General features: G+C 43.0%; 1 protein-coding gene across 2 annotated transcripts; it reads right to left on the bottom strand.

Annotated features, from left to right (window-relative positions):
- Positions 1-11488: 11488 nt before the first annotated feature.
- LOC128721610 (C-terminal-binding protein) lies at positions 11489-22053 on the bottom strand. Of its 2 annotated transcripts, none has more exons than XM_053815378.1 (7): positions 21871-22053; positions 21476-21781; positions 21109-21369; positions 20895-21035; positions 19443-19650; positions 18434-18607; positions 11489-12091 (listed from the first exon to the last, which is right to left on the bottom strand). In XM_053815378.1, the coding sequence occupies exons 1-7, from the start codon at positions 22051-22053 to the stop codon at positions 12054-12056; spliced, it is 1311 nt and encodes a 436-aa protein (XP_053671353.1). In that variant the 3' UTR covers positions 11489-12053. The 2 variants fall into 2 exon arrangements, with proteins under 2 accessions (XP_053671353.1, XP_053671354.1); XM_053815379.1 differs by having other exon boundaries at positions 18434-18580.
- Between the last annotated feature and the right edge of the window lie 4612 nt (positions 22054-26665).

Here is a 26665-nt window from a genome sequence, read left to right as displayed (position 1 = left end):
TCCAAACTGCATCCATATGATTTAAGTTCAGATCTCAATGAACAAAGTTTCTTAAATTAAACAGAAAAGCCAAAAATAGCCACTTTTATTGCGCCTTGTTGCAGGCAACCGACAACAACACGTTGCTCGGGACTCAACAACCGGTTGTAAGGCGGCGCATTTGTTTTATATGTTAAATTATAGTCACTTCAGTGCCGGGAATTTCATTTTTAGGTAAAATCATTAACATATACTTTCTCACAAACACAGAACTGAGAATCGAAAAAGAAAAAACGCGTAAATTTGAGTTCCTCATCGAGTTTTCACAATGAAAAAGCTTTATCAATCATTCGACTGACGATTAGGAATAAGTTTTTTTTTCGCTTTGGTTTCATATTTTATACAGGTTTTTTTTCTACTCAATCAATGCGTGTAGCAACTAATTAAAAATCAACGAAATAATTTTACATTTTCCTGCATCCAACCTTAGTTGGTTAGGAGTGTTTGGATTTTGTGCTTATTTAAAGTACGTTCAGATTTCTTTACTTTACGATTCAACGAAAGAGTGTTCTTATTTAACATAGTAAAGCGGTTTTAAAGTTTGGTTTTCGCGTAAATGTAATTTTTATTTCCGTAAGTCTTTAGAAAATTAAGCTATACTATTTGTAGCATCTGAAGCTCAAATGAACAGGGTTTGTTTCTCATTTTCTTTCAATAGTGTAAAGCCAATCTGAATCCACGCAAATAAAAAAAGCAAAAAAATAAATAGCAAAAGGAAAATGGCGCAAATAAGCAAAGCAAGGGATTTCATCTATAAGACACTTCACTCTATTCGGGCGAAATACTAAGGTTACAAAAAGTAGCTTCAGGTATTTTAATAATAATCCGTAACATTTATATTTCGCATTCGTCCGTTTCGCCAGCCAGCGGTTCGGAGTAGAAAAAGTAAAACAAATCTTAACACACAACTGAATATCTCGTACGTTGAGAGGAGGATACTGGAGCGTTATCGATAGTTGAAAACTAATCAAAATCACATCGTTTGTCCCCTCATTGATAGGCATAGTTTTATAAAGCAACTTGTTAAGCGTAACAAAGCGAATTCAGCGAATATATCTATATATATATCTAGCACCGATGGTGCCGGGGGAGCAAGATAAAACAAAACTCGTATTTAACATAACACTAATAACCGGAGCAAGTTGGGAAGCATACTTGTTAGCGTCAGCATATTATACATTAGCGCGTATACTTGTTCGAAATATGGGACAACTTTATTCCACCACACGACGGGGGTTATAATGTTACATTTATACAATATACAGTACATTTACCGCATCTGAAGCATGCTAACTAGGACGAGTGCCAGAACCAGCAGTTCAATGGGAATTAGATAGGGTGACGGACAAGGATATTAAACCGCAATTCGTTTATGGAGCAATAATGGCGACAACTGGTACCTAGAAGTAGCGTCACATGGAGGATAGTTATTGCATATATTCTAAAAAAAACAACGTAGCTCCGATCATGCCCCAAGTGGCTCACTCATGACGATCGCATTTCGAAGAAATCAAGCAAAGGGTCTTGCCTTTGCCGGTGTAGTGTACCCCTCTACTCACAGCAGCCACCTTCGCTTGCTTCGATGCCGTTTTTCGTCCCTAGCAACTGCAGCGACCAAATCTGAAATTAAATAACCACGGCTCACCTCTCTCTCTCTATGAGCTATTTTTTTCGCAATACCTACCCATCGCTAGGCCAATGACAGTTTATACGGCAGCCAGTTACAGGTTTACTTACTTCTCTACGATAAACGGACGGCACAATAACTAAACACAACGTTTTTGATAGGATCTAGCATTATTCGGGAGGTTTTTAAGCGGTTCCGCTTCCTCTTTCAGCAAAACGTAGCCAACAATCAACACATTCTTCTCGATACCTCAACCCCGTTTCATAGACTAAACACATCGTCGTACGCAGCGTATAAAATATCTCGGCCACCTTGGATGGATGATCCAGCAACTGCTGTGGAGTTTCTGCCTCGTAGTTGGCTGACCGGACGTCCGCTGGCTGTTATCAAATCATGCAGCTCACTTTTGAGATGTCGCACAGAAGAACGGAAATTTAAAACACAAGACGCATGCGAATGAAAGCGTCTTACGAAACCGAACACCAGCTGCTGCAAACACGACGTGAACCAGGCACAATACAGACGGCGCGGGAGTATTTTCCCCGCCCGAGTGACAATAAGCAACATTTTGCACAACAACAGAAGAGCATATGCAAGCGAATGGATAGGGATTTCGATGCCTTTACCGGGAAAATGTGGACACGACGAACCTCAACCGTGCTCGCGGGAAAAGAAGGGGCTTCCGTTTCGCTTTTCCCATTTTTTCACGCTCCGGCGTTGAAGACATGAGAACTTTCTCCCACTCATACACACCGGAGGGCAGCGAGGAAAGGCGACAATTTCGTAATTGGAGCATAAGTGTGGAGAATTGTTTGAAAATCAGTCAGCTAAAGTAATCGTGCGTAGGTCGAAGGAGGGAAAACTATAACAAGATAGGAAATAGTGCCACAACAGAAGAGGGCGAAGCGAAATCATAGCAGAAAGGAGACGTAATTCAACTCGTTAACGATAGCTTCGAAAAGAAATGATAAGGGCAAAGCTGCGAGAGTAATAATAATATTGTATGGTGTGACAACACACAACGGAACCAATCTTGGCGAAACGCGAACACGGAAACTACACTTGAGCAAATTTTCTACTACTTGAACTCTCATACCTTCCGCTTTTGAACTTTGACATTGCCTACCTAAAGCGTGTTTTTTAAATACACCCCTTTTTTTAGATACAGGGCCCTTAGAATGGACAAAATGATACATGAAACAAATAAACAACCTGTGAGCATAAGAGATTGTAGTTAAAGTACTTTTGAACACACGAAAGAAATACCTATTCCAGTCGGCGATCGTTCCATCGACGTGATAAAACACGATCATCCATCGCGCAATGAAACGCTCACTATCTCTCTTCAACTTCACCGAACGATTCATTTTTGATGCGGCGCTAATCGCCCGATCGTTTCGCCTTCGCCTCTTTTGACGATGAGAAAAATTTTTCAAAAATTGAGCAGCAACCTGCTACCAGTCATGCGACCCTGGTATTGAGATGAAATTTTTGGAGGCTGCATTTGCCGGTTGGCTGCGTACGTGTTTATCAAATTTTTATGGCTAGCCGATTTTATAGCAAACTAATGGCTGAGTACGTTAATACCTGCTTTTTGGCTGCGTCAAAATATACTAGTTTCTCGGTTGCGTGCGGTAGCAACAGCCAGTTCTAGGCTACACACTGTGTTTTGAAACGGACTGCACACTGTGCTTTGAAACTGGCTGCTTTCGCTCGGTTCAGCCAGTGCACAGTGGGCACTCCCATACAAATACCGGAATAAAAGTCTAGCGCAATTATTTACTGAAGAATTTGATTGAAACGTACAAATTCGTACGATTGGAAACGATACATGATCAAATTTGAGTAATTCTCTTAGTTTTTTTTATTATAGTGACGGCCTGGTCGTATTGTTCTTAAACTACGTTATTCATAATACAAAATACAATACATAATATAAAATTCATTCCACAGTTAACAATTCCGAATTTTCGAATTCCAAAAATTAAATTTTACAAATTCTGTGTCTGATGGGCATTTCCTCCCATGAACCGTACGGATTGTACCTTATCCCAAGTGGGCTCGGTTAGTGTATCTAAGCTATTCTGCTGGAATAGCAGAGGACTACTGCTCGTATTTGATCAACCCGTTATTTTCGTATAGTTTTGTGATAAAAAGATGCCCAATGATATGGAGAACAATGGTTTAAATAACAGAAATTAATCGTACACCGTTTGCCGGTTTGTTTTGTATCGAAAAAGGATTTAATGTACGTAGCCGAACATTTTATTATGACCGGCAAAATAATGCGACTGAATTATGACCGGCAAGATAAGACACTCAATAAGATGCTACAGTGTGCGTAAATGCGATCGATAACAAACGATAGTGAACGAGATGGGATGCTGATTATCATGCGCCAGAAAGATCGACGATATGTACGGATAACATTTGGAGGGGAAATTTAGTGTGGTTATCTGGCTGGTACATGCATCCTACTCGACGCATGAACTCTTGTTACTCACGAGCTCAAATTTGTCGCTTTTGGCGTTCAAAATCCGTCGTCGAAATCCTCCCGATCGCAGAATTATCGATAGAATTTTGTGGAATTCACGTGTGCAAAAAACCTCGCGCAACGACGCCAGATTTGGCACTGCTGATAAAAAACGTGCGCCATGGGCTTAAAGATTACTACTTCGGATAACCGGAGCAGCACGTGAGCGCAACAAGGACAAACTACTATATTTTGTACCAGGCGAGCTTAGAAGGCCTGCACTATGGAGTGATGCGTGCTAATTGGACACCGTGTTTGATCAACGCAATATTTTCAAATAGTTTTGTGATAAAAAGATGCCCAATGATATGGAGAACAGTGGTTTAAATAACAGAAATTAATCGTACACCGTTTGCTGCTTTGTTTTGTATCGAAAAAGGATTTAATGTATGTAGCCGGACATTTTATTATGACCGACAAAATACTACGACCGAATTATGACCGGTAAGATAAGACACTCAATAAGATCCTACAGTGTGCGTAGATGCGATCGATAACAAACGAGAGCGAATGAGATGGGATGCTGATTATCATGCGCCAGAAAGATCGACGATATGTACTGATAACATTTGGAGGGGAAATTTAGTGTGGTTATCTGGCTGGTACATGTATCCTCCTCGACGCATGGTCTCTTGTTACTCACGAGATCAAATTTGTCGCTTTTGGCGTTCAAAATCCGTCGTCGAAATCCTCCCAATCGCAGAATTATCGATAGAATTTTGTGGAATCTACGTGTGCAAAAAACCTCGCGCAACGACGCCAGATTTGGCACTGCTGATAAAAAACGTGCGCCATGGGCTTAAAGATTACTATTTCGGATAACCGGAGCAGCACGTGAGCGCAACAAGGACAAACTACTATATTTTGTACCAGGCGTGCTTAGAAGGCCTGCACTATGGAGTGATGCGTGCTAATTGGACACCGTGTTTGACCATCCCGCTATTTCATATAGTTTTGTGATAAAAAGATGCCCAATGATATGGAGAACAGTGGTTTAAATAACAGAAATTAATCGCACACCGTTTGCTGCTTTGTTTTTTATCGAAAAAGGATTTAATGTATGTAGCCGGACATTTTATTATAACCGGCAAAATAATACGACCGAATTATGACCAGCAAAATAAGACGCTCAATAAGATCCTACAGTGTGCGTAGATGCGATCGATAACAAACGATAGTGAACGAGATGGGATGCTGATTATCATGCGCCAGAAAGATCGACGATATGTACTGATAACATTTGGAGGGGAAATTTAGTGTGTTTATCTGGCTGGTACATGCATCCTCCTCGACGCATGGTCTCTTGTTACTCACGAGCTCAAATTTGTCGCTTTTGGCGTTCAAAATCCGTCGTCGAAATCCTCCCGATTGCAGAATTATCGATAGAATTTTGTGGAATCTACGTGTGCAAAAAACCTCGCGCAACGACGCCAGATTTGGCACTGCTGATAAAAAACGTGCGCCATGGGCTTAAAGATTACTATTTCGGATAACGGAAGCAGCACGTGAGCGCAACAAGGATAAAGCTACTATATTTTGTACCAGGCGTGCTTAGAAGGCCTGCACTATGGAGCGATGCGTGCTAATTGGACACCGTGTTTGATCAACGCAATATTTTCATATAGTTTTATGATAAAAAGATGCTCAATGATATGGAGAACAGTGCTTTAAATAACAGAAATTAATCGTACACCGTTTGCTGGTTTGTTTTTTATCAAAAACGGATTTAATGTATGCTGCCACACGATTTATTATGACCGACAAAATACTGCGACCGAATTATGACCGGTAAGATAAGACACTCAATAAGATCCTACAGTGTGCGTAGAACATTGCGATCGATAACAAACGAGAGCGAATGAGATGGGATGCTGATTATCATGCGCCAGAAAGATCGACGATATGTACTGATAACATTTGGAGGGGAAATTTAGTGTGTTTATCTGGCTGGTACATGCATCCTCCTCGACGCATGGTCTCTTGTTACTCACGAGCTCAAATTTGTCGCTTTTGGCGTTCAAAATCCGTCGTCGAAATCCTCTCGATTGCAGAATTATCGATAGAATTTTGTGGAATCTACGTGTGCAAAAAACCTCGCGCAACGACGCCAGATTTGGCACTGCTGATAAAAAACGTGCGCCATGGGCTTAAAGATTACTATTTCGGATAACCGGAGCAGCACGTGAGCGCAACAAGGACAAACTACTATATTTTGTACCAGGCGTGCTTAGAAGGCCTGCACTATGGAGTGATGCGTGCTAATTGGACACCGTGTTTGACCATCCCGCTATTTCATATAGTTTTGTGATAAAAAGATGCCCAATGATATGGAGAACAGTGGTTTAAATAACAGAAATTAATCGCACACCGTTTGCTGCTTTGTTTTTTATCGAAAAAGGATTTAATGTATGCAGACGGGTAATTTATTACGACCATCAAAATACTGTGACCGAATTATGACCGGCAAGATAAGACGCTCAAAAAGATCCTACAGTGTGCGTAGAACATTGCGATCGATAACAAACGAGAGCGAATGAGATGGGATGCTGATTATCATGCGCCAGAAAGATCGACGATATGTACTGATAACATTTGGAGGGGAAATTTAGTGTGTTTATCTGGCTGGTACATGCATCCTCCTCGACGCATGATCTCTTGTTACTCACGAGCTCATATTTGTCGCTTTTGGCGTACAAAATCCGTCGTCGAAATCATCCCGATTGCAGAATTATCGATAGAATTTTGTGGAATCCACGTGTGCAAAAAACCATGCGCAACGACGCCAGATTTGGCACTGCTGATAAAAAACGTGCGCCATGGGCTTAAAGGTTACTATTTCGGATAACAGGAGCAGCACGTGAGCGCAACAAGGACAAACTACTATATTTTGTACCAGGCGAGCTTAGAAGGCCTGCACTATGGAGTGATGCGTGCTAATTGGACACCGTGTTTGATCAACGCAATATTTTCATATAGTTTTGTGATAAAAAGATGCCCAATGATATGGAGAACAGTGGTTTAAAAAAGATAAATTAATCGTACACCGTTTGCTGGTTTGTTTTGTATCGAAAAAGGATTTAATGTATGTAGCCGGACATTTTATTATGACCGAAAAAATACTGCGACCGAATTATGACCGGTAAGATAAGACGCTCAAAAAGATCCTACAGTGTGCGTAGATGCGATCGATAACAAACGATAGTGAACGAGATGGGATGCTGATTATCATGCGCCAGAAAGATCGACGATATGTACTGATAACATTTGGAGGGGAAATTTAGTGTGTTTATCTGGCTGGTACATGCATCCTCCTCGACGCATGGTCTCTTGTTACTCACGAGCTCAAATTTGTCGCTTTTGGCGTTCAAAATCCGTCGTCGAAATCCTCCCGATTGCAGAATTATCGATAGAATTTTGTGGAATCCACGTGTGCAAAAAACCATGCGCAACGACGCCAGATTTGGCACTGCTGATAAAAAACGTGCGCCATGGGCTTAAAGATTACTATTTCGGATAACCGGAGCAGCACGTGAGCGCAACAAGGACAAACTACTATATTTTGTACCAGGCGTGCTTAGAAGGCCTGCACTATGGAGTGATGCGTGCTAATTGGACACCGTGTTTGACCATCCCACTATTTTCATATAGTTTTGTGATAAAAAGATGCCCAATGATATGGAGAACAGTGGTTTAAATAACAGAAATTAAACGTACACCGTTTGCTGGTTTGTTTTGTATCAAAAAAGGATTTAATGTATGTAGCCGGACATTTTATTATAACCGGCAAAATAATACGACCGAATTATGACCAGCAAAATAAGACGCTCAATAAGATCCTACAGTGTGCGTAGATGCGATCGATAACAAACGATAGTGAACGAGATGGGATGCTGATTATCATGCGCCAGAAAGATCGACGATATGTACTGATAACATTTGGAGGGGAAATTTAGTGTGTTTATCTGGCTGGTACATGCATCCTCCTCGACGCATGGTCTCTTGTTACTCACGAGCTCAAATTTGTCGCTTTTGGCGTTCAAAATCCGTCGTCGAAATCCTCCCGATTGCAGAATTATCGATAGAATTTTGTGGAATTCACGTGTGCAAAAAACCTCGCGCAACGACGCCAGATTTGGCACTGCTGATAAAAAACGTGCGCCATGGGCTTAAAGATTACTATTTCGGATAACGGGAGTAGCACGTGAGCGCAACAAGGACAAACTACTATATTTTGTACCAGGCGAGCTTAGAAGGCCTGCACTATGGAGTGATGCGTGCTAATTGGACACCGTGTTTGATCAACGCAATATTTTCAAATAGTTTTGTGATAAAAAGATGCCCAATGATATGGAGAACAGTGGTTTAAATAACAGAAATTAATCGTACACCGTTTGCTGCTTTGTTTTGTATCGAAAAAGGATTTAATGTATGTAGCCGGACATTTTATTATGACCGACAAAATACTACGACCGAATTATGACCGGTAAGATAAGACACTCAATAAGATCCTACAGTGTGCGTAGAACATTGCGATCGATAACAAACGAGAGCGAATGAGATGGGATGCTGATTATCATGCGCCAGAAAGATCGACGATATGTACTGATAACATTTGGAGGGGAAATTTAGTGTGTTTATCTGGCTGGTACATGCATCCTCCTCGACGCATGGTCTCTTGTTACTCACGAGCTCAAATTTGTCGCTTTTGGCGTTCAAAATCCGTCGTCGAAATCCTCCCGATTGCAGAATTATCGATAGAATTTTGTGGAATCCACGTGTGCAAAAAACCTCGCGCAACGACGCCAGATTTGGCACTGCTGATAAAAAACGTGCGCCATGGGCTTAAAGATTACTATTTCGGATAACGGGAGTAGCACGTGAGCGCAACAAGGACAAACTACTATATTTTGTACCAGGCGAGCTTAGAAGGCCTGCACTATGGAGTGATGCGTGCTAATTGGACACCGTGTTTGATCAACGCAATATTTTCAAATAGTTTTGTGATAAAAAGATGCCCAATGATATGGAGAACAGTGGTTTAAATAACAGAAATTAATCGTACACCGTTTGCTGCTTTGTTTTGTATCGAAAAAGGATTTAATGTATGTAGCCGGACATTTTATTATGACCGACAAAATACTACGACCGAATTATGACCGGTAAGATAAGACACTCAATAAGATCCTACAGTGTGCGTAGAACATTGCGATCGATAACAAACGAGAGCGAATGAGATGGGATGCTGATTATCATGCGCCAGAAAGATCGACGATATGTACTGATAACATTTGGAGGGGAAATTTAGTGTGTTTATCTGGCTGGTACATGCATCCTCCTCGACGCATGGTCTCTTGTTACTCACGAGCTCAAATTTGTCGCTTTTGGCGTTCAAAATCCGTCGTCGAAATCCTCCCGATTGCAGAATTATCGATAGAATTTTGTGGAATTCACGTGTGCAAAAAACCTCGCGCAACGACGCCAGATTTGGCACTGCTGATAAAAAACGTGCGCCATGGGCTTAAAGATTACTATTTCGGATAACGGGAGTAGCACGTGAGCGCAACAAGGACAAACTACTATATTTTGTACCAGGCGAGCTTAGAAGGCCTGCACTATGGAGTGATGCGTGCTAATTGGACACCGTGTTTGATCAACGCAATATTTTCAAATAGTTTTGTGATAAAAAGATGCCCAATGATATGGAGAACAGTGGTTTAAATAACAGAAATTAATCGTACACCGTTTGCTGCTTTGTTTTGTATCGAAAAAGGATTTAATGTATGTAGCCGGACATTTTATTATGACCGACAAAATACTACGACCGAATTATGACCGGTAAGATAAGACACTCAATAAGATCCTACAGTGTGCGTAGAACATTGCGATCGATAACAAACGAGAGCGAATGAGATGGGATGCTGATTATCATGCGCCAGAAAGATCGACGATATGTACTGATAACATTTGGAGGGGAAATTTAGTGTGTTTATCTGGCTGGTACATGCATCCTCCTCGACGCATGGTCTCTTGTTACTCACGAGCTCAAATTTGTCGCTTTTGGCGTTCAAAATCCGTCGTCGAAATCCTCCCGATTGCAGAATTATCGATAGAATTTTGTGGAATCCACGTGTGCAAAAAACCTCGCGCAACGACGCCAGATTTGGCACTGCTGATAAAAAACGTGCGCCATGGGCTTAAAGATTACTATTTCGGATAACCGGAGCAGCACGTGAGCGCAACAAGGACAAACTACTATATTTTGTACCAGGCGTGCTTAGAAGGCCTGCACTATGGAGTGATGCGTGCTAATTGGACACCGTGTTTGACCATCCCGCTATTTCATATAGTTTTGTGATAAAAAGATGCCCAATGATATGGAGAACAGTGGTTTAAAAAAGATAAATTAATCGTACACCGTTTGCTGGTTTGCTTTGTATCGAAAAAGGATTTAATGTATGTAGCCGGACATTTTATTATGACCGACAAAATACTACGACCGAATTATGACCGGTAAGATAAGACACTCAATAAGATCCTACAGTGTGCGTAGAACATTGCGATCGATAACAAACGAGAGCGAATGAGATGGGATGCTGATTATCATGCGCCAGAAAGATCGACGATATGTACTGATAACATTTGGAGGGGAAATTTAGTGTGGTTATCTGGCTGGTACATGCATCCTCCTCGACGCATGGTCTCTTGTTACTCACGAGCTCAAATTTGTCGCTTTTGGCGTTCAAAATCCGTCGTCGAAATCCTCTCGATTGCAGAATTTTCGATAGAATTTTGTGGAATCCACGTGTACCAGAACCATTCAGATGTAAAATTCAGGATGAAAAAATTCATTTTTTATAAAAAATATGATTTTATATAGTATTTTTCAAACATTTACATTTTTTTGATGATGTATTTTTTATAAAAATAAAATTTATTCTATTTAATAACAATAACAATTGAATAACCTATCCAAAATGGTAAAAATGTTAAGTCTGTGGATGTTTAGTTAAAGAGAAAATAAAAGGATTTAAGTCAGTTTGAAAAGTTTGGAAGTTTGATTGAAAGTTTGTTTGTTCATTTTTCACTATTAGTTTTATTAGTTGTTCAGTTTTCGCTTTTCCAGTGGCTTTTTCTTTCGATTGATGCAACGACACATACTTACGCTCATCCGACGAAGTGTCTCATTTTCTCAACCATACACGGGGGGTTAGGATAAAGAAAAACCCCTCAGTTACTTTTTTGCTTACTTTATTCCAGTTCTGTCTCCCTTCCTCCCTCCTGACACTGTCCGCGCGCGCGTTTCCGCCATAATATTTGCCTTAATTTGTTTTGTTGTATCCACTTTTCATTCGCTTCTTTTTAGTGTTTTTTTTTAAACGCTTTTATAATTTTAATTGTTCCTCACTTCGCCGTGCCGCTGCGCGCGCCTCCATCAGCGTCTCACCGTGTTTTCGGTTACGCAGATGATTGCTCCTTTTTGCTTCTTTTCACGAGCGTTTTCCTTACTTTACTGCTTAAGTGCTAACGTCTATATTCCAACCTTTCTTGCTTCACTTTTTTTTCTTTTCTTTTCTTGTGTTTGTGTATGTGCCCGTTTCCCCATCCTCTACCTCGAATAAGTGTCCACCCGCGCTTGCACTTTTGTTCCTTTCACTTACTTCTTACTAGCGCGCGCGCTGCTCACAATTGCTGATTTTTCATTGATTTTGAAATAGTGTTTTTCGTTTTGTTTTTCTCTCGCTCTCCCTGCCTTCCTTTTACGCGTTTTTCCGGGTTTTATTTCACGCTTTCGTGGCATCGCCTATTTTTACCTCACAATTATTCGGTTCTTGCGCGCACACACGCTGCTGCCGCTCACATTGTGTTTCCCGACAAGAGCTTCGCAGCGATCTCTGCAGGAAGGATGAAGAAAGTTGAAGAAAGTTTCTCATTATATAGTTGCGATTGTGTGTGTGTGTGGGTGGTTGAGTGGGTTTTTTTCTCTCTCTTCCCGCCGTTAAGCAAATCGGACACGCGTGTGTGGGATGTGTACATGTGTGTATGTGTGTGGATTAATTAGTGAACGTGTGGTCCTTATGAGAGGCGGGGGTGTGTATGCTTTGTGTGAGATTGGTAGTGATGTTTGGGAGCAAATAAAACAAAAATAAAAGGAAAAGAGTCCGGGAACAGTTGGCTACATGCTACACGATTGTGCGTGGGGTTGAGTTGTTTGGAGTTGTTGCTGTTTGTTGCGTGAGTTGCGTTTCGTGTTGTTGGGGGAGGCTCGTCGTTGTTCGTGCTCCACTATGTCTTGCTTCTGTTGTTGCACTTCTATTCCAAGAAAGTTCTTTTCTCCCATTAGATTCAAGCCGTTTTTTTTTCAAATGAAATACGACATAAAAGTCAAATGTAAATGGAAGTAAGTACATACACTCATACTCACACATACACACACACACGCGCGCACACATACACGGGACACATTGCGATTCAATCTCTGCTAATAGATGTAAATCTTGCACATTGTTTGTTTGTTCCCGTGCTGTTGCTTATTTGCTAAAACTCTATTCTTCTTCCGTAATATCTCACCACTTCTATTTTGCTTCGTTAGTGGAATTTTTGTAATCTTTTACGTACCATGCCAAATTGCAAAATAAACTACGGGAATTGTGATTTATGCTTTGTGTTGTTTAATTTCAACATATGTCGTGTCGTTTTCCTACATTTCACACTTTTTTGTGTGGCACGGTGTGCATAATTTTGCTTAATTTTCTGCATCAAATAATACAAAACCATTTTGCGCTCTCTTGAGCACTTATATACTTCTTTTCGTCCGTCTCTAACTCTTTCTGCCCTTGGTTCGCACACAGAACCAAAAGGGAAATTTTTGTTCTGTCAGTAATTTTATCTTCATCCCGTGGCAGCAGCAAATCTGCTCGTACAGGCAAAGGTACATTTATACGTTAATGCACGGTTGCATAGGGCATTGTTAGCCTTCACACATGGCGCAAAAAAACTACACCCCCCTGTTTTCACAGGACATTGGAAACGGTGCGAGGGACACGTGCATTATTAGTTGTGGATTTGTTGTTTCTGTTTTTCGTTTGCCTCGCCAGGAGGTTGAGCTCCTTCCCTGGGTTTACACTTTTTCCAACTTCTCATCTTCCTATTTTTTATTACAATAGTTTGCAGGATGAATGAAACGTAGAGGCATTAGGAGAAAGAACGAGTAAAAATATATTATATGCTTTAGTATCATCCTTCGGATCATCACAGATCGTCTTCGACTTTTCGAAACAATCCCAAGAAACGTCAGGCGTGTGTGTGTGCGTGTACGTGTACGCATGTGAAATGTAGGCCAACATCAGAAAACAAAAAAAAACTTCACCAGCTACCGCGAAACTAAACCAAAGCCAAACGAATCATTCTATGGCACGTTAAGTCGCCCAAACTATTAATCAATCAAACAATTTTGCACCCATTTTACCTCCATATTTCCAAACATATTAAATTCGTCATTGTATGTGTGTGTGTATGTATGTACGTAGTGCGTGTATGTGTGCAAAGGGATACTTATGTTAGCGAAACCAATTAGTAATAGCGCAGAACTCACGAAACGCTCGTAAACGCAACGATGGTTGGTTTTTCTGCACGAAGTCGACAACGTGCAAGGACACCGCTTTCACCACAGAAGGCTCTAGGTATGTAGCCAAATCCAAGCAGGCGCAGCCACGCACCCAGCCTATAGACATATGTGTGTTTGTTTGTGACCGACACACGCTCTATAGCAACCTGCCGTTGCCTGCCTTGATGAGATGAGGATATGCTGCATCCGCGCGCGTTGCCATCCTTGCCTCAATTCCATCCGACGGGACGATTGCGCTGCTGCAAAGGAAGCTCCACGTGGCGGTTGTTTGCCTTTCACCGGAAGTCGCCTTCTCCTGCCAATCTACCAACCTCGCCGTGCCTCCCCCCCCCTCTCGTGTATAGAAAGAAAAATCCACCGAATTCACACACACACACACATAACACGTGTTCGTCAAGAATTACTTTTATTGTTTGACAAAAATGAAGCGTTGTTGTATCCGAACCGAGAAACTAATGAACAGTATATAAAAAAAAGAATAGTAGAAGCATATGGTTGTGTTCTGGTTTCTCTGTCTCTGGGTGGTGGTTTTATCCTTAGTTGAATGCACCACGGGGTGCAAACACGCGAATGCTACTTGATTTGCCTACACGCTTGCTTTGCTGCACACCACCATCGTAGAAGTTGTTATGTTCTAAGGCAAAGATGGGCCCTAAATATACATACTGATACATATATTTATATATTAGTTATGAATAACCCCTGCGATTGCACTAGTCACATCGCGCATGTTTAAGGAAGTGATAGAAAGTATACTATGCTGTGTGTATGTGTGATCTAAACGTGATCGCCTCTCGCAGGATCGCCGCATGCCTCATTCTGATCGCGAGTGAAACGAATGCAGGAAAAAAGAAAACTAAAATCATGCCATCGCAGCATCATACAAGAGAAACTGATTTACAAAGAATTGCGTTTTTTTTTCTTCAGAGTACATTTTCCACGTTGCGGCCATGGCGCTCCCACAGGATGAAGCTAGGTACCAGTGGGCTTTCTGCGTACGCCACCAATACGCCACAAACAACACACGTTCAATCGGCCATCCTTGCAGTCTCATCTGAGCTCTTTCATTATTTCGCTTACTTTCGCACTCATCCGATCTCACATCCATTACACAGTCATATAAATTTATTCTCGTTTGCCTAACCAGCTCACATTGAAACACACCCAGGCCTGGTTGAGAGGGAAAACAACACACATTTCCGTGTGTTTGTATGTTTGCTTTTTGTCTTGTTTGTGTGTGTGTTACTTCTGTCAACAATATCTCGCAACAGAGTCCTGTTTTTAACTCATTGCATCATCGAATGCGCTTTACTACCTCTTCTTTGATCTAATGTTGCATTTTCTTCTTGTACGGGGACATAGCTTACGTTACGTTACTAAACCCATCATATTCCAACGTTAAGTGGTGCCATGTTTAACCGTTCTGCTCGCTGGTAAGGTTATGATCTTCTCTATCTGCTTCATATCCTTTCCAGCTAATAAATGTTCATCTTTCTCACGTAATCTTTGCAGAAAATATGCACGCCATCATTTTGTTCTTCTCCTCTCGATCTTGCATTCTTTTACATCTACTTACGTTCACATCGTTTCATGCATTATCCAGTATAGCAAGTGTTGTCCCCACTTTTATAATTATTATCCATTTATTATTATCAATTACACATTAATTTCTCGTGTTTTTTTACCATAGTTCGTACTCTTTACCTACCTTCGAATGCACGTGTTTTTTATATGTTCGTGTATGTGTATCTGTACTTGTGTTTGTGTCCGGATGGGAAAGAAAAGATACTTCCTAGGACCGCGTAAAGAAGTCGTAACGAATGGTTGAAGTGTGCAAGGATTAATCATCCTCAGGGCGAAGTAAGCGGCCACTAAAGGATGCGGCCCTTCGAAGATCGACCCGTTTCAAGGACTGATCACCCACTCGGTGTATGGGTAGGTGTGTGTTTGCATGTGAGTGTTTTAGTAGGTTTTTTAGATTTATCCTGTTTTACTCTTACTTTATTTCTAATGTTTCGTACACAATGTATTTCATCTTCTCTTTGTCGAAGACAACAAAAAGCACATTAAACAATTAAAAAATAAAATCCTTTCTTATGCGTAACTAGTATGTGTATTTGCTCTCTCCTCCTTGTTTTAACTATCGTTTTCGTTTTCCATGATCAACTACTGTTTTTGTTTCAAAGAATTACAATTCACATATTTGTTTGTCAAAAAAAAAAAGAAAGTAAACTAGTACACCTTGCCTCTATGCTCGTCTTCTTCGCTGCGCTACATTTTTCACTGTATCCCTAAATTGCAGGAAGTTGCAGGTTGTTGATTTTTTTTGTCAATACGTTTTTGTAACTGTTGCTTCTTTTTATATTATTTGCAAGGTGTGTGCACTATCCTGCCGATTTTTGCTTCGCATAATATATCGAACTAAGAATTTATATACTTTATAATTCTTATGCTTTTCTACAGCTGATTACAAAGGGTAGTCACATTTTTTCGCTTCTCTTCTATAGTTTTACATATATATACCCTCTGGGTTTGTTTTGTTTTTGCATCAATGTGTACCAATGTGTCTTTCTGTTAATATCTTTGATGTCTTGTGTGTTTACATGATGGTTTAAGTAAAATTTCCTTTTTTTTGTTTTGTTTTCGTTACCTGTTGTTACAATTGTAAAGGTAGTAGCAGCATATATATAATATTATTTTCATTATGATAAAAACTTATGTACTTCTGATGGTTCCGGCTTAACCGGATGATGATTACTTGGATCTGGGGCACTAAGAGGCTGTTGGTATTGTGCGGTTTTTGTGTAATTCGGCGCGTAGAGGTAGAGTAGGTAGATTCGAATCGCAGCGAAAAATGGATGCGGATGCGGAAAAAGAGGATAAATGGATAGAGAACGTACCGATTAGTAAGAGTTAGGTGTATGAAAACACAAGAACGAGCTTCAAGAAGAAAAAGATACAATTCGACAACTGATCCCATCTTCGTTCACCAGCACACGCATATTTCGTCCGATGGATGAATGAGATGCTATAGACAACCGACGGCAGGAGCGACAAGGAACGGAAGGCAAAAGGATATCTGGTGGAAGTGATACAGGTACAAAACACATATTTAAAGCACTACACAACCAGGACTTTTAGGAACGACAACAAAAAAAAGAAGCAAAAATCTTAACATTTGATTAAGCTTTCGCAAAATAATCGATTGAAAATTATGGTGCTTCACGTGGAACAAAAATGGGAAAAATCACAACATCTACTGCGCGAGACTACAAAAACAAAAAGTTCCCAAAAAAATGGAATGAACTAGATGAAAACGAATCAATTCGTGCGTTAATTTACAATGTGCAGCAAATGTTCAAATTACCCTTTTTCCGATTTCACCAAACAAACATGTGAATGTTTCTAGTTCATGTAACTAACATCTCTAGCAACGAATATAATAATACTAATCGCAACATTCAGTGTCTTTTATGTATCAAATCGCAACCACAAATTACAAAAGACTGAAAAGGTACATTAAGCCACGTAAATTGCAATAGAGAAAGGAAATAAAAACGAATCTCAACTTAACATTTTTGCTTCAAACAATGCTCAAAAACATTGTCATTAAATACGTAATCGTTTTACTTTGTGTAAGCGACATGATGGATGGTCGCACCATAGCCACTGTATGAACAATACAATCATTTTACCATCTAAACCCACGTGCTCTCATTAGCACTCACACAACACACAAAAAACTAAGTGGGGTCTCGCAGGACTACAAGATGTTTTTACTACGGTTCACACGTGGAAAGTTCTAGAACGGAAGGCCCAGTAGAGCAAAGGAACAAACTAGCAAAACAACGCAAAAGGGAGCAGTGTGAAGTTTACAACACAAAGGGCAGGAGAAGGAAGTGTGTGCATGAGGTGGCATTGGAATGTTTGTATTCGTTTCGTAGCCAAAAGACCGTCCTATTTAATTGATCGGCAAGTCGGCAAAGTGTACTCAACTAAATGAACCGCCGCATGATCAGTGGATGTCGCATTATCTTTATGTTCTTGATATTTTTAACGATTTTTTGTATCAACATGATAATGACAAGTGGCATAAGAATTAATATACTTGGCCTGAGCTGCAGATAAATGAAATTATAAAGAAACAATTTAAACCGTACAACACTTGAGCATCGTACGATTTTTCTAGCACATACACCAAGTGCGTGTGGTGCTTTTAAACCACCCGATATCACAGGCGAAAGAAGTCTATACAAACGCAAAGGCAGGCAGCAAACGTGGAGGCACATTTTGCGATAATGCAGAAGCAAAACATGCCAGAACGTACGACTAGCCGTACTATGCAATAGATAAGCGATCAACTACAACACGATCCTGCAGCAAGGATCACATCGCCGTAAAGGAAGCTACACTCTGGCGATCCACTGGAGGGCGCCTCCATTTAGTTTAGAGGGACACATCCTGCCGACTTGCGAACGACGGTACACCACTAACGAATGCAACCGTATTGCAGGTGATGAAACGGTAGTGGTGGTTGGTGATAGTGGTGGTGTCGGTGGTATTGGCAGTTGTTGAAGTTGTAGCGAAGAAGGAGGAGTTGGCATAATACCTTGTGGTGGTGGCGCTGTAACAGCGGAAACAGGCGGTAGTACGGCAACGGCCGGTGGCGGGGGACCGCCGCCGCTGGGTGGCGCATGCGATCCTGCACTGTGTGGTGCCTCGAGCGGTGTTGTACTATGGGCTTGCTGTAATCCACCTGAATAATAGCCGCCATTTATACCAGCTATAAGTTTTTTTCTTGATTTGTAAATTATTATTTCACTTTTCTGCATATATGGTTTGTTTTTTTTTTCATTATATTAGGTTTGAGTGGGTTTAACTTTTCAAATGTGTGTGTGTATGTGTCTTTTATATTTGCAATGGTACTGTAGGTCGTTTTTAACAACTAGAACTAATGTTTGGAAATTAAAAGCATGACAAATCAATGAACAACATCACTAGGATAGTGTACGTATTTTGGTTTAAACTTGTGTTAATCATCGTTTGACTGATGTGGAATTGACATTGTGGAATCAGTTTGTTGGTAATGATGGTGGTGTCGGTGGTGGCGGAGGAGGTGTTCATCGAAAAGAAGCAAAGTGAAGGTATCAGAATGAAACATAGTTTTTTTTTTTTGCAATTCGTGAGTATTTGTTTTTCTTTCATTACAGAATCATTCCATGTAACAAATGCGGCCACAGTAGGTGATTTCTTTTCGTAACGTAGTTTCGTCAGGAGATTGCTTCTGCACGAAATTAAACGATTGTTCAAGCAATGTAATGAGTGTATGTGTGTGTATGGTTACTGAGTGAATGAAAGTGGGGGTAGTGTATATTGTAAGTTTTATGATCGCAAGGATCACGCGATATACACATGAATGACAGACAGACAGACAGACAGAGAGATAGAGTGGGTGGGGTGTGTGCATGGGTACGTGTGTTTGGGTGCGTATGTGTGATCCATGCGAGTGCATGGTGGAGTATGATAGTATCCGGCACGGCGTACACGGAGTGTGTAACGGACAACGACAACAAACAGAAAACAACAAACAACAAATCGGACAACCAGTGACTACTAACCTTCTGAATATCCGCCGGCTCCACCGCCTGTCGACGAGCGCAGGAAGTACTCCTTGTTCACGCAGTTTCGGAGACACTCCGGTATATTGCCAATGATCGCCCGCCGGATTTCGCTGGCCGCCATTTCGCGCAGTTCCGTCGTTGCCGCTTCGCTGTAGAAGGCAGCGTGTGGCGTGCAGAGCAGATTCGGGGCGTCCTTCAGTGCACCCTGTTGTACCGACGCGGATGCAACCACCGGAAAATACACACATACGCACACGCATTGCACAATTACACACGATGCGGTCGGCACGGGAGCAGGACACGCCATAAAAAGAAAGCATAAATGAAAAAGAAAAACATATTAGCGCAAGCAAGTAACCGGCCGCCGCCAGGTTGTGGTTCCTGCTGTTCTCCAGGAAGTTCTTTTTTCGTGAGCGACTTCTCCGTTTCGTTCTCGTTAAAACACTACTATTCGTGTCCTTTCCATGCAGGTTTAACCGACATCTTTGGAGCCTCTTTCTGGCGCGTTTTGTTATGTTCGTTTTTAAACACGAAAAACGTTCTATCTGTACGTTAATATTTAAAAAGCAATGAAACGAAAGCGTTCCAGCGTTACATGAGGAAGCATTAACTGAAGCTTGTTAGAGCAAATGAAGTGATCGCGTCTTCGGTTCCAGGTGCGTATGTATTAACCGGTGCATGAAAAGGAATCGCATGTTAGTACGCAAATGGGAAATAATGCCCTAGCCTGAATCGAGTTAGTGGGTTAGTTAACAACATTTCGCTTGTGTGTGTTTGTTGTTGTTTTTGACTCATTGTTTTACGATGCAATAATCGTACATATCAACTGGAATACTGTTTAAATACGATTAAACAGCGCGTACAGTGTGTTTAAGCACTTGGTATACAAATAAAAGTAGATGCGTTTGCAGGACAGCAATTACTTAGGAATACTCATAAACAACCTCAGAAACGGTACATTTCAAATGGACATGCTGAGTTACACTTTCTAGTGTTGAGAAATGGTTAATACTCTATAAAAGCTCATTGTCTTTTTAACGTGTGATAGTTCTCTAGGTATTTAGAAAAACATGAAGCTTTGTCAAAATGAGGAGTCTCGGAGACGTCGAAGTCTACAATAGCACATGAAATGGATGACGTCTCAGAGAAGTCATTGTATGTTAAGTGGTTATGCGGCACGTGTTTGATCATTTCATGCCATCGTGCCAAGGATGCTGCCTTCACCGTTGTTCTTATTGAATGATTGATATGGATATGGAAATGAACTGCGAAATCTCTTTTCCTTCAAAGTAGAACGTGTACAGCAGCACAAACTCCTGTACAAAGGACATGGCGCAAGATTAATGTGAATGTGAAGCGAAACGCATAGATGAATGAGCGCAAAAACAAGAGCATCAACACAAACGGGTATATATAGAGAAAGAAGATAGTATAAGTAGTAGAATAAACCTGAAATACATTATATGGCTCATTCTCATGAACGTCTAGGGCTGCCGCCCGGATTCGGCCCTGCTTCAGCGCGATTGCAAGGGCCTCGTCATCGACCAGGCCACCGCGGGCCGTATTTACCAGGAATGCACCGGGTCTCATCTACGAAAGACAAACACAATCATTATCATTCATCATCTTTGGACGTTCACGGACGGGGTGGATGGTGAAGTACCTGTTTAATCGTAAACTCATTGATAAGGTGATGATTATGTTCATTTAATGTACAGTGCAGCGAAACGCAATCGGAGTGGAACAGCAGCTCCTGCAGGGTGTAGACGCGGTTGAGCCCGAGCGATTTCTCGATCCCGTCCGGCAGGTACGGATCGTAGAAGCTCACGTTGAAGCCGAATACTTTCGCTCGCAGCGCGACGGCACTGCCGATGCGGCCCAGCCCAACCAGTCCGAGCGTGTCCCCGCGTATTCTGGCACATCCCTAAAACGAGCGATTGAACGACAGTGGTTAGCACCGCGAGGACCCTGTGATGTGGACGACATTCGCTGTCGAGCCGTAGAAGGCCAAAATTCGCGGGAAAGCTCACCTGCGCTGCATCTCGAACCTGCTCGGGGCCGGTGAATTTCTTGCCTTCTCGCACCATGTTGGCCAGCCAGTAGGTCCGCCGGTACAGGTTCAGGATCAAGCACATCGTCGTGTCGGCGACTTCCTCCACGCCGTAGCCGGGCACGTTGCACACGGCGATACCGAGCTCGCCGGCTGCCTTCACGTCAATGTTGTCGACGCCGCTCCCAATCCGGACGATTATCCGGAGCGCTTTGAACTTTTCCAGATCCTCCTTCGTCAGAATGATTGTGTGCCACATCAGCGCGCCAACGGCTTCGTTTAATACCTACAACAAAAGAGAGTCAAGTCAATTAGTCAAGCACGTTCACACCACCTCCATATCGTGTCGTCGTGAGCTCGTCAGCTGGTACTTACTTTTTCGTGAATCTCTGATGTGCTCTGTGCATCGCAGAATGCAACCGTGGCCACATCCTTCAGGATGGGCATCTCGATCGAGCAGTCGCGCCCGTCGAGCAGCGCCACCAGCGGCCGGGACTGCATCGGTCCGTTCGAAATCGGCCCGCGGACGTCACCCAGTCGTGAACGTTTCGGCATCATCGTCGTTACAGCAACCGCCGCTCCTCCCAGCTGGTGCCAGGTGTTGCCTGGATCGGAACGTACTTCCTTGCTTACAGTGGTAGTGTGCGCTTAGGGACACACACTTCGCACACACCCGTTCGCTGCTCGCTCGGAGAACCGAAAATGGCCGTATTTTGCGCGTAATTCCTGACCCACGTCCTTCCCGTATATCCCTGTTCTCCGATGTACCCACGCAGGCACTTGCACACTGGAGAGGTGGTTTTTTTGTGGTTTGTTGTGTAACTCGGGTTTTTTTTTCTTCGTTTCGCACTCAAGGAAATCGCTTCAATCACACCACACGATCACCTCGCGATCAACAAAACCGGCTGGCTTCCAAGACTCTGAGCAGTTCTTGTTGCTTCCACAAGTGGTTTACGGGGGGTTTTGCTTACTCTTTAGTAGCGCAGTTTGACTCCGCACGTGATTAGCCCTCTTCTCTCACACACCTACACTCGCACACTGCACGCACACACTCGCACTAGTTGCTCCTTGCTGTTCGCTCCCGCTGATCGGCGATCGTACAACGGGTGTCGTCCCTGTGGTGTCGGGAATAAAACTGCTCAAGCCGACGAAGATCGAAATAAAACAGCATAAATGTTTGCTCTGATTCAACTGAATGGAAGAAAAAAAAACCAAAACAACAAACCCCGACCCATTTTTCATCAAACATAAGTCGATATGCGAATGGAAAAGGAAAACAAAATCGTACGCCCTATAGCTTTTGGATATATTAAATAAAAAATAGAGCAGTAGATCGGGCGCGTCTTTTAAAATGCCCTGTTTGAGTTCACATTGCTTTGCTTTTCGACGCAGGATATGTAAGTAGTCACTCAAAGTCCTTTAAACAATCGACAACATGCAGCGGTGGGGCGATGGTAGGACAATCTGGAATGAAGATTAAAAATAAAAGAATGTCATTATTAAAGCAAAGAAAAAACGGCATTGCGAGAAGCGAAACAACAGAAAAAAAGGACGACACGACAAAAGCGAAATAAAAATGCAACTTAATCACTAACTTTTCCCATTTGCTCACTTTCCTCCCTCATTGCTACTTTAAGCGAACACCCTTCTCCCAAATGGTCCTTTCGCGAGGCAGAGAGTCGTCCCACCAACACCAAACGATCGTCGTTATCGTCGTCCTTGCTGCTGTGTGGAAAAGTTTGTTTCTACTGTATTTCACACAAACTTTCCTCTTCTGCTCGGTGTAACTTTCCACGCGGCGTTTCGTATACTACTTTTTTTCTTCCTTCGCTCGCTCTCCCTACCATTTTCATTCTCTTTATCTATCGCCAGGCGTTTGCTTTCTCCCACACCATGGTATGATGATGGTATGACTTTCCCTGTTCACTCTTTAATGTGTTTTTCCCTTACCCCTAAAATATTCTTTTATTCCTCGCTCCCTTTTTGTGCACCGCCGATGGATAGCGGGAGCAGTTTGAAACCAATTCCAATCTTTAGCACCGAAAGGGATCTTTGGAGGGGGATCCCTTTTTTTGGGCCAGCACGACACACCCCTGTTCACCCTCACCATCCAGCGCTTTGCATACACCATCACCACATTGGGTAAAGTTTTCCACCCAACAAAAAGATGATATCGGGCATCCGTAATCAGGATTAATAAAGCAAAAAAAAAAGGGAGAACAGCGAATGAAACCTCCCAGCGAAAGTTTAATGAAACCGAAGTGAGTTTGGCCCTCCCACCCTCTATTTCGCTTTCGGTACACCCTCGCACAGGTCGCTTAGAAAAACTACACCGGAACAGCACACGGGGACCTCGGTCCGCCCACTCCCCCCCCCCCCCCCCCCATCCATCGATCGGAAGTGCTCGGGAATATATCCTTGATCGAAGAGGAGCAACAGCAACAAAAGCGAACCGATGGAAGGCACCCAGAGCACGGGGAAAACGCCGAAGCGAGCGGGATTGTACAATAAAACGAAAAGTTTTAATTAAAATGTAATTAATTTACAAGCTCGAGCCGCAAAGTCCGATCCCCTCCGTGTGTGTGTGTGTGTGGGTTGGAAGGCTGGCTGTAGGATGGAAACGCACGGGGAAAAGCCGCGGTTGGTGCGCTCTGAAAGAGCCCGAAGGCGCAAATGTAGTCCCGCGAGGATGCTGTGTTTACCACCACCCCAACCACCCACCACCATCCTTCGGTGGTGGAGGGAATCGCATCAGAGGAGCAAAACTTCAAGAAAACACACCAGCACAGGAGCAAACCCAAGAGCCGGCATTTTCCCGCTCCACACACACACACACACACACACGTGTGCGGAAACATACCAGAATGGGAGAGGCGATGGGTGGGTGTATTGGTTGTTTCCATAGTTAATAAAATTGAACAAGAAGAAGCAGCGGCAACACCACTCGGGAGCTGCGAGGAGAGATTTCGTACGGCTCCTTCTCGCCCAAAAAGTTCGATGAAGCGAGTTATTCGGTCAAGTGGAAAAAGTTTGTGCCAAGGGAAGTGCGCGGAGCGAGAACGTGCTTGAGGGTGGAAAATCCACCCGGGAGTGAGGTGGTGCTGCTGGAGGAAATGTAGTTTAATATTAATTAATTTCTCTTTTAATCTCTCTCTGGCGCGATGCAAAAACCAACGCCACCGGAAGCGTTGCGCGTGGGCGCGCGTATTTACGTCGTTGTCGTTAGCGAAAAGTGAGTCATCGAGGGTTGGAAAATGCCTTTTGGGAATTTCCACTAGACAGTCCCGAAAAATCGCGTATCGCTCTGAATGTTTCTATCCCGGAAGAAGGAAAGAAAAATACCCTCTTCACCAGAAGGGAGAAAGGACCTGCGCGTACAAATCTTAAAGAGCATCTGTTTCCCTCCACGAGCACGGTTGCGTGTAAAAAGGACGCTCTCCCCGGTGTGCCCCGTAAGGATCGTGTGCCATCGGTGAAAGGAAATAAACTAACGTTAACGTAAATCCTTAAAGCAGAAGTGACGACAGATAAAAGTGAGAAGTACCGTCCGCTCCGTAGAAAATAAAAACCACGCCGCATGCCGTAAGAGGTTTCCCTTTTTAGCAAAATCGTTGCGTCCCATCGAGGAGGGAAAGATCACGAGGCGATGGAAAGAGCAGAGAGAGTGGCTTTAAAGGAAGGAAAAACTGTTCGCAAGAACACCCCTTACATGATGATGGTGTTGGTGGTGGTGTACGTCCAAGAATCCTTGAGGGGGAACGGTTTTTAAAGTGTTTCCCTAGCCCCTTTAAGGGCACGAATCGCGTCGAGTGAGCGTTTTGCTTCGTCCTTTACACACAGCCACGACCCTTTGGAGGCGCGTGCAGTGGTAGAAGAAAAAATCCACTCTAAAGTAGTTTAAGCTCACCCAAAACCTCCCACCCACCAAGGGCTTGGACGGGTAGGGTGAATTAAAACGGGCGTATTCTACGGCACCTAGTGACGAGCAGAAAATAACGTAAAAATATTCCTCCATGCCTCTAGTGATGGAAACTACACAAAAAGAAAATATACGCAAAAAAACCAACTACTATCGCTTTTTTTCCACAGCTCTTACCCATTTTACGGACCAAAAGGCCTGCAATAGGATGTTGAGTTTTAAAGACGAGGGCAAATGGAGTAACCCCCCCCCACCCGCTCACCCATCGCCGCATGTACTCCACCCGACTTTTCACCGGGTAGAAGTTGTTGGTGAAACATTTTTCGCTCTCAATTTTCCAAACTTCCCCGGTGGCACAACTGAACGCGACGGCACCCGGATCCGGGCACTATTTTAACAACTATTTTGATTCCAAATTGGTCCCCCATCGGGAGGATTAAAGAGAAGGAAGATGCAGCCTTTGACGTGGCGAGAGAGAGAGAGAGAGAGAGTCGAAAAAGAGTCCCAAAACTCCATCACCGAGCGTCCCTACGAAACTCCGGTGGGAGGCACAACAATTTTCGGCAACTCCCAGCCATGGTGGCATCATAAAAGGGCGGCGCTGTTGTTTTCCACGGCCGCCGGAAAGCAGAAATAAAAACACGCTTCAAAACTCGCCCCCACCCCCTTCTCGTGAACGAACGAAAGGATAGTGTTGCCAGTGCGCCATACTATGTGTCGTATGGCCTCCTCCGCAACAAGGACATGCGAAGCGTGCGCGTTTTGAGGCCCCATCTCGCGGGGAGAGATGAAATTTCCATCGGCGTTTTTCCGTGCCGGTGAGGTGACGGCGTGTGCGTGAGAAAACCCGTGAATACAGCATGCCAGTGTGAGTGTGTGGGTAAGAAAGAAAGAGAGAGAAATAGAATCAAGCAAGAGAAGGCAGATGGTGCCGGTGTCGAACGAACACAACCAAGCAACCCATGGAAGCGGCGAGAGAAGTTTGCGTCGATGCCGGCGTTTACCATGCCGGTTCCATTGCTTCAACGAGTGCCACCGAACATCGGGTGGGGGAGGGTGGCAACTTTCCGGTGTGCTGGGGGTGGGAGGGATGACTTCAGGGTTGACGCCGAAACTTTTCCGGCAGGCAAACCGGCGTCGTCGTAGTTGTCGTCGTCGTTGTGTACGCGCGCGTTCGAGAGTTGGAAAAGTAACTTTTCGGCATCGGCTTCAATTGACCTCAAAGTTTCCATATCTCCCCGGCAATTTGGT

Source organism: Anopheles nili, chromosome 2 (assembly GCF_943737925.1).
Source record: "Anopheles nili chromosome 2, idAnoNiliSN_F5_01, whole genome shotgun sequence".
Lineage (NCBI taxonomy): Eukaryota > Metazoa > Arthropoda > Insecta > Diptera > Culicidae > Anopheles > Anopheles nili.
The sequence above is the reverse complement of the archived record's forward strand: the minus strand, read 5'-3'. Positions and strand labels throughout refer to the sequence as shown.

Excerpts from the sequence above, each read along its gene's own strand:
- LOC128721610 (XM_053815378.1), bottom strand. The coding sequence starts at position 22,053 with ATGATGCCGAAACGTTCACGACTGGGTGACGTCCGCGGGCCGATTTCG. Across the intron at positions 21,370-21,475 it reads AGGTTCGAGATGCAGCGCAG|GGATGTGCCAGAATACGCGG; the intron begins GTGAGCTTTCCC and ends CGCTCGTTTTAG. Across the intron at positions 19,651-20,894 it reads AGCCATATAATGTATTTCAG|GGTGCACTGAAGGACGCCCC; the intron begins GTTTATTCTACT and ends TCGGTACAACAG.